The following is an 8,678-nucleotide window of genomic DNA, read 5'->3' on the forward strand; positions in this document are numbered from 1 at the left end:
AATCATATTTCAAGGGTTTTCTAGCCTTGTGATCCTGCCTTGTGATCCTGGTTGCTCAACCTCTCTTTGCCTCAGTTTCCTCATCTGTAAAATGGGGATGATGAAACCTAGCTCTCAGTGAGGCTGTGAGAACTAAGCGAATGCCCAGTATGTTGTAAACACTCATTTAATGTTACTATTATAGCTTCCCTTGCAGCCCTATCTGAATTTGAGGCCAAACAGCTCTTCTAAGGCAACACCAAACAGAAAAAAGGTAATGAGTAACACGGGGCCAAAGACATTCAAGGGCTTTTATTATCCAGCCTCCACCCACCTACCACAATGTTATAGAATTTTATTTGGAGTAGATCAACTCAGAAAATGATGCCAGGATCTGGAAAATGGGCACCCTCTCTTCCTGGCTTTAGAGAGCCTTACAGTTCTTCCTTCACTCTTGGTTTCTCCGCCTGTGTTGGAGGTTCCTTTGGCTCAGCTACCTTCTCCTCCTCAGCCTTTTCTTTCAGTTCAGTTGGCCCTTCGAGCTTGGTCACATTCTCCAGCTCAGGCACATTCTGTTCTGGTAGCTCTTTCTTCATAAAAATTTCCTCCTTTTCCTCCGCTAATACCTCCTTTTCTGTCTCTTCACTTTGCTCAACAGAGAGTAGCTATTTAAGAAAAGAAGAGAGGGAGGGAGAAAGAGTTGGAGGAGGAAAAATAAATAGAGGCAAGAATTATGCAGTAATTGTCATTGCACTGCCAAGCAGCCTTTCACTGCTCTAAGCCCAGAGGTGCCGCTGCCCCAGGCCTGGCTACTGAGATTCGCTCCAGAACATGTGCTAGGACTACTAAAGACCTGGTATTATTAATAATACTTTGTTTGCAAGCTGAGAAGGTGTTAGCTGAGAGCTGTGGAGCAGTCACTGCCCCTCCGTGGGGAAGTGCCTGCTTGCGAATGAAGCAAACAGAGGAAAACAGGGATGGGGAGACAGAAAATGACTCTGAGCTTCAGAATCCACCCACCTTTGATGAGCTATAGTTTCTGACATTTGCAACGGAAAGCGTCCTAACTAATACAGATGACCCCTTCCAGCAGATGGCCTTACTGAGGCATGGACAGAATTAGGAGGGAATGGAGACTGTAGAACAATGCCAGGGTACAGGAGCCCATCAGGACATGTGGTTAAGCACTCAAGAGTAGTGGACCTAGGGAAGCAGCCTGGGAGCTGTGTGAGACCTTGTCCTTCTGTGTTTCTCAACTCTGCCTTTCTAATAGCATGTGTCCTTGAAATAAAGTCATCCAACCTCCATTCTCTGCCACAAGATTGTAGAACTCTTGGCACCCTCTTTCCTAATCTATTGAGCTCTTGATGGTTCTGTGTGGGACAGAATGGTCTAGGGTACTGCTGTTTCACCTTACCTCATCTTCATCCTCAATCCGAATCTTGACTTGACTTTCCAGGAAGTCAGAAAAGCCCTTCAGGGTATGTTCACCATTGTACAGTACAGCCTAGGAAGAAAATGGAGCAGAGCTGAAATGGTAGCCTCTTCCTGAAGGATACTCAGGGATTGCTCCACAGACAAATCCAGAGTCAAATTCCTAACAACCTGAGTGCAGTGAGCAAGTTCCTTAACATCTCTGAGCTTTCATTACCATAAGAATAATGAAATATCCTCCATCATAGGGCTGTGATGTAGTCGTTCAGAGCAAGAACTATGGGGCCACACTGTTGGAGCTCAAACCCTGGCTTCACCACTTGGCAGTGTTGTCTGGAAGCTTAACCACTCTATGACTCAGTTTCCTTAACTATAATGTGAAGATAATAACAGTCCCTCTCTCATGATGTTGTTATATGGATTTAACGAGTTACTATGTGAAAAGGAGGCTTCCCTGGTGGCTCAGAGGTAAATCTGCCTGCAATGCAGGAGACCTGGGTTCTATTCCTGGGCTGGGAAGGGCCCCTGGAGAAAAAGAAATGGCAATCCACTCCAGTACTCTTGCCTGGGAAATCTCATGGACAGAGAAGCCTGGTGGGCTTACAGGCCATGGGGTCGCAAACAACATGCAAAAGGCACTTAAAACAATGGTTGATATGCTATTTTATTACTAAGGAATAAGAATATTTGTTTTACAAAGTGTCTGGCATATGTTCTTGCTCAGCTATCACTAGCTTCCTTTCCTTTTTCAGTCTTTAAGAAGATTAGGAAACTGCTTACTGCCCTCTGGCTGTCTAAACTCTTTTTCAGATAACTGAAGATCTGAACCAGGTCCATCCACCCTTTCAATCTAGCCTCATTTTCCATGTGCATCTTCTATACCAGGATGATATCTCTTTCAAAGTTCTGTGGTTAGCCTTCTGCCTACCCCCTTGTTTATATTATACTCCCTACTTATAAGTCACACACTTCTGATTTAAATCCCTACCATTCTTCAAAGTGTCATATTTTCATGAAGACTTCCAGCCATATCTGCCCTCCAGAATCTTCCATATTTAATGCCAAATGCATTTGGAGATGAGGCCATACCATGACTTTCAGTTCAGTTCAGTTCACTCAGCTGTGTCCAACTCTTTGTGACTCCATGAACCGCAGCACGCCAGGCCTCCCTGTCCATCACCAGCTCCCAGAGTTTACCCAAACTCATGTCCATTGAGTCAGTGATGCCATCCAACCATCTCATCCTCTGTTGTCCCCTTCTCCTCCCATCTTCAATTTTTCCCAGCATCAGGGTATTCTCAAATGAGTCAGCTCTTCACATCAGGTGGCCAAAATACTGGAGTTTCAGCTTCAACATCAGTCCTTCCAATGAACACCCAGAACTGATCTTCTTTAGGATGGACTGGTTAGATCTCCTTGCAGTCCAAGGGACTCTCGAGAGTCTTCTCCAACACCACAGTTCAAAAGCATCAATTCTTCGGCATTCAGCTTTCTTCACAGTCCAACTCTCACATCCATACATGACCACTGGAAAAACCATAGCCTTGACTAGATGGACCTTTGTTGGCAAAGTAAAGTCTCTGCTTTTTAATATGCTGTCTAGGTTGGTCATCACTTTCCTTCTAAGGAGTAAGCATCTTTTAATTTCATGGCTGCAATCACCATCTGCAGTGATTTTGGAGCCCAGAAAAATAAAGTCAACCACTGTTTCCACTGTTTCCTCATCTATTTGCCGTAAAGTGATGGGACCAGATGCCATAATCTTAGCATTCTGAATGTTGAGCTTTAAGCCAACTTTTTCACTCTCCTCTTTCACTTTCATCAAGAGGCTCTTTAGTTCTTCTTCACTTTCTCCCATAAGGGTGGAGTCATCTGCATATCTGAAGTTATTGATATTTCTCCCAGCAATCTTGATTCCAGCTTGTGCTTCTTCCAACCCAGCGTTTCTCATGATGTACTCTGCATATAAGTCAAATAAACAGGGTGACAATATACAGCCTTGATGTACTCCTTTTCCTATTTGGAACCAGTCTTTTGTTCCATGTCCAGTTCTAACTGTTGCTTCCTGACCTGCATATAGGTTTCTAAAAAGGCAGGTCAGGTGGTCTGGTATTCCCAACTCTTTCAGAATTTTCCAGTTTATTGTGATCCACGCAGTCAAAGGCTTTGGCATAGTCAATAAAGCAGAAATCGATGTTTTTTCTGGAACTCTCTTGCGTTTTCCATGATCCAGCAAATGTCGGCAATTTGATCTCTGGTTCCTCTGCCTTTTCTAAAACCAGCTGGAACATCTAGAAGTTCATGGTTCATGTATTGCTGAAGCCTGGCTTGAAGAATTTTGAGCATTACTTTACTAGCATGTGAGATGAGTGCAATTGTGTGGTAGCTTGAGCATTCTTTGGGATTGGAATGAAAACTTTTCCAGTCCTATGGCCACTGCTGAGTTTTCCAAATTTGCTGACATATTGAGTGCAGCACTTTCACAGCATCGTCTTTCAGGATTTGAAATAGCTCAACTGGAATTCTAGCTCAACTGGAATTCCATCACCTCCACTACCTTTGTTCACAGTGATACTTCCTAAGGCCCACTTGACTTCACATTCCATGACTTTACCCAACACTTAATCATACTCTTCTTGGGACCTGGGACCTTGGTTGTGATTCTTTGACCTTCTTCCCCACATACCAAAGTAGCATGAAGTATGTATTCCATGAACACTGGTGATGTTCAACAGCTCTAAAACCAAAGTGTAAAGTACTTAATTGTCTCCATCATGAAATCTTCCTTCTTCTGGTACCACTCCACCCCCAATACTCACATGGTGACTGATTCCATGTAGTCTGAGTGAAGCTCAGCTCTAATACCAGAGGGAAACATTTGACCTAGGCCTGACCATCAAAACACCAGCATCCCCTTTACCACAATGATTGGGTTAGGGGGACCCAATCAGACTGGGTTGGGAATTTTCTGAAAGCTAGTGGAAATTTTTCTCTAACTTGAATATGAAAAGATAATAAGAGTTGGAGCTGAGAATGAAGTTGATTTGCTAAAAGGTAGAGGGAGACCGAGAGAAACTGAGTCCTTGACAATGATATAACATTTCCAGTTATGTGAATCCCAAGAGCCCCTCACTTTTTGAGAGTCAGTGGGGAAGAGTCTGAAGAAGGGGTACCGTTCCCGGTACGTCAGCTCAATGTCATTTGCCGTGATGTCGATCTTGGCAATGGTGACTGTGGAGTGGTTTTGATACTTTCTGCCCAACTCTTCCAACACTGGGAACAACACCATGCACTTCTGGGACCAGGGTGCATCTGGAAAAGAAAGGCCATCACTCAAGCTCACACTCATAAAGACCCTGAAATCCACACTCCCCCATAGACACCATCACCGTGTTCCACTAATGGTCTGCTGCCATACAAATTGCACTGTCTCTTTTAATAGCATGTTAGGTTTTCTTGGGCTTCCCTGATAGCTCAGTTGGTAAAGAAACCACCTGCAATGCAGGAGACCCCAGTTCGATTCCTGGGTCAGGAAGATCCGCTGGAGGCTACCCATTCCAGTATTCTTGGGCTTCCCTCCTGGCTCAGCTGGTAAAGAATCCACCTGCAATGTGGGAGAGCAGGGTTCGATCCCTGAGTTGGGAAGACCCCCTGGAGAAGGGAATGGCTACCCACTCCAGTATCCTGGCCTGGAGAATTCCATGGACTGTATAGTCCATGGGGTCACAAAGAGTCAGACACGACTGAGCAACTTTCACTTTCACTTACTTCACTTAGGTTATCTTACATTTCAGCTATAGTATCTGATCATCACTAAATAAACTAGAAAAAAAAATAACCTAGTCCCCCTTCTACTCAGACATTAACATGTTGAGACATTTTCTTCTTTTCTCTGATTTCCCTTTAACATTTCCTTCCATCCAGCTGAAGAGGAAAACCAAACCAAGAAAAAAATATTTATGTTCTTCCAAAAAATATGTGTATTTGTGTATGTGAGAGAGAGCACAAGAATTTTCCAACAGCAGTTAAGCTTACAGCTCAAGGTCACTTAGTGATTTAAGCAGAGGGAGTGGGATTAGCAGACAGGCTGCTTTGACTTGTGATCATTTTATCATACCCCTTTCAGTCCCATGGAGGAAAGTCCACCTAGGAAGTGAACATGAGGTTGAGCTAAGTACAACTATCGCTGGGAAAGAGACACTGGACTTCCCTCCAGATAGTTCCTTAAGCTCTGTGGATAGTGCAGACACCTGGAACTATGAGGAGAAATCGGGACCAGCTCCAGCATGGAAGGGAAACAACCTTGCCTTGGTCGTTCCATTAAAGATTCTGGGTTTGTCTGGGGAGTGGCTCAAAGTCCCTGGATATTACATTTGGACGATTATCCCTCAGTTTACAGACTGAGTGCCTCTGTGACCATCTCTCCTGGCTGTATCCTGGCAGCTTCCCTGGAGAGCAACAAGCCCTGGGTTGGAACCCAAGGGGGCCTAATGGCTATAGTCGTGAGGCTAATCTGACAACCCTGATTCCAAAAAACATAAGGCCGCTTTGGTTTTTTACCAAAACCAAGTGAGCATTCTCAAGACTCCCAGTGTCAGATGAGGAAAGAAAGGCCTCCCCAGCCTCTCACTTAAAAGCAAAAGATCATGGTTATTCAGCCATGCAGACTATAAACACCTAGCTCCATGGATGAATGCCCATTTCAATGAGAGTTTTAAAAGCCTGCATAATATAACCCAGTCCTTGTTTCACCCTCTAGGAAATGATGGCAACAGACCTGGATTTGAACTTTTTGTCTTGCAGCTTACTTGCTATGTGATCTAGGGTAATTCTAAAGTAATTCTTTTCTCTGAGGCTAGGTTCCCTGATCTGTATCATGGGGAAATCCGCTGTACCTTCCTAAGAGGCTTGGTTAGAGGAGGGGTGAGAGCAAGTGTATAAACAGCAAACTCATCAGTGCTCAATAAATATCAACTCCTCCTGTTAAATAAAAGAGGTATCTGAAGTCACTGCATTGCCACCCTTCTCTGTGTCTCAGGGTGAAAGAGAAGGTCCCTTGGCTTTGGCTTTCACGTGCAAATCAGAAACAGTGGAGGAAGAGCAACTGTCCCTGGGTGAGCACTGGAAATAATCATAACAGGGGAAATAATGGTAATAGTACCTGCCTTTGATCATGTGCTTACAAGATGCCAGACACTGTTCCAGGTCTTTTACATGCATGACGTGAGTCTTCATTTTGGTTGCACCAACTCAGGTGTGTTAAATATGGGCTATTTGATGTTACTTAACTTATACTGGTACAGCAGTTACCCGTGTAGCCACTGGGTTCAGGCTGACTAGGTTCCAATCCCTTACTTACTTAAGGTCACCCACTAGCTGCATAACTTTAGTAAAGTTTCACTTCCCTGGGACTCTGTTTACTAGAAGGCAATGGCACCCCACTCCAGTACTCTTGCCTGGCAAATCCCATGGATGGAGGAGCCTGGTAGGCTGCAGTCCATGGGGTCGCGAAGAGTCAGACATGACTGAGTGACTTCCCTTTCACTTTTCACTTTCATGCATTGGAGCAGGAAATGGCAACCCACTCCAGTGTTCTTGCCTGGAGAATCCCAGGGACAGGGGAGTCTGGTGGGCTTCCTTCCGTCTATGGGGTCGCACAGTCGGACATGACTGAAGCGACTTAGCAGCTTAGCACCAGCAAGGTGAGAACAATAAAGTAGAGACTGACGGCGCAGGCCTGGTGGATCTAGCATTCAATCAGCGTTAGCCATCAGTATTACTGTTGTTACAAATAGCCACAGGCTTCAATTATTTGAAAGGTATTCCACACACTTCAAGGATTTGATCTGGGGGGAGAGTTGCTTTGTAGCTGATGTCATCTGGATCCAAACTATGGATGTCTGAAGACCATTCTTGGCATGATGCTTTGATAGGTTTTGGAGATTTTAGTACCCAAGAATTCAGGAACCTACACTTGAAAAAGTAACTTTGGAGACACTGCCTCTAGTGGCCTCTGCAGAGATACTCACAGAACATCACAAACACGTCCCTTTCCTTGTCAAACACGACGACATTGAAGTTTTTTCCAACAAGCTGCTTAACTGGCCCCTGGTCCCAATAATTTGGAATTTCTTCACTGGATAGATGTTTCTAGGAAATAAATTTGAGACATTTTAACAGCCTCCAGAAATTGGTTGGCAGGTGGGGTCCCCACCACAGCTGGAAGCAATAGAAAATTTTCTCTTGTTTTTACAGCAGCCTTGGGAAAGCATTTGAAATGCTAAGAAAAGTCATGAGCTAAATGTGCAACCTGGATTGTCCAGGGCACTAGAGTCAGAGGGCTGAGAAAGCAGCAGAGTCCCAAACCAGGGTGGATTCCAGAATTCCGAATACATGATTCCTAGAGTTCTTAGATGAGAGTGGGTTTCACATCATTAACATCTAAACTAGTCTATGTCCTTTCTTCCAAAAATATAGCTGTCTTCAATTATCCCAAGAATCAAACTGGATCATTTATGCCACCTATAAAATATATATTATACTTTGTTTCCTGCCACCTTTTCCATGCTCATCATTCTTTCCTTGCTTTCCTCAGCCACACTGGTCTATTCACTCAAAGGGCTAGCCTTCTGCCCACTTCCTCATTCCCACACTCCCTTCTCTATCAGAATTATCTCTAACTCAGATTTGTCTTTCAGAATGATCTCAAAGGAAGATTTGCCTGACTCTACCCCAAACTAGGTCACAGCCCTGCTTTTATAAATTCTCATAGTACTTGGTACTTTTCCTGTATCACTTATTTATCATTTATATTTATTTTATGGTTATGTCATTAATGTGTCCCTCTCTCAGTGGATGGAATGTCACAAAGGACTTTTCTTCCCTTATCATTGAGTACCACTGAGTACTGGTACATCATAAGACCTCAGTCAATATTGTGAACAAATGAAAAACTGAACTCAGTTCTTGCTTGTCTTTGAAGGAGGCGATGAAAAATCTCAGAACATATATTTTTTTTGCAACCATTGTTTTCTGAGTATCTCTTGAATTCACACCTTTCTGTCTGCACTGCTACTACTCTGGCCAGGTAGCTTTCATCTCTCATCTAGGTCACTGTTATTACAGTGTCCTCTCTTTATCTCCTCCTAATCCTCTTCACACCTTTATTCTCCTAAAAGCAGGCTCTACTTTCACCAGGCAAATGCGGCTTCCCATTGCTCTTAGAATACCAAATCCTTAATATGCTTACAAGTCCTTGCTGTGTG

General features: G+C 43.9%; 1 protein-coding gene across 1 annotated transcript in view; it reads right to left on the bottom strand.

Annotated features, from left to right (window-relative positions):
* Positions 1-272: 272 nt before the first annotated feature.
* Positions 273-8,678, bottom strand: part of PDILT (protein disulfide isomerase like, testis expressed) — a 46,922-nt gene continuing 38,516 nt past the window's right edge. The window contains exons 8-11 of the mRNA XM_069570266.1: positions 7,443-7,563; positions 4,547-4,725; positions 1,397-1,486; positions 273-644 (exon numbers count right to left, since the gene is read on the bottom strand). Of these exons, the coding sequence (XP_069426367.1) occupies positions 414-644; positions 1,397-1,486; positions 4,547-4,725; positions 7,443-7,563 (621 nt within the window). The 3' untranslated portion in view covers positions 273-413. The remainder of the gene's footprint in view (positions 645-1,396; positions 1,487-4,546; positions 4,726-7,442; positions 7,564-8,678) is intronic.

The sequence above is a fragment of the Ovis canadensis genome, chromosome 24 (genome assembly GCF_042477335.2).
Source record: "Ovis canadensis isolate MfBH-ARS-UI-01 breed Bighorn chromosome 24, ARS-UI_OviCan_v2, whole genome shotgun sequence".
Lineage (NCBI taxonomy): Eukaryota > Metazoa > Chordata > Mammalia > Artiodactyla > Bovidae > Ovis > Ovis canadensis.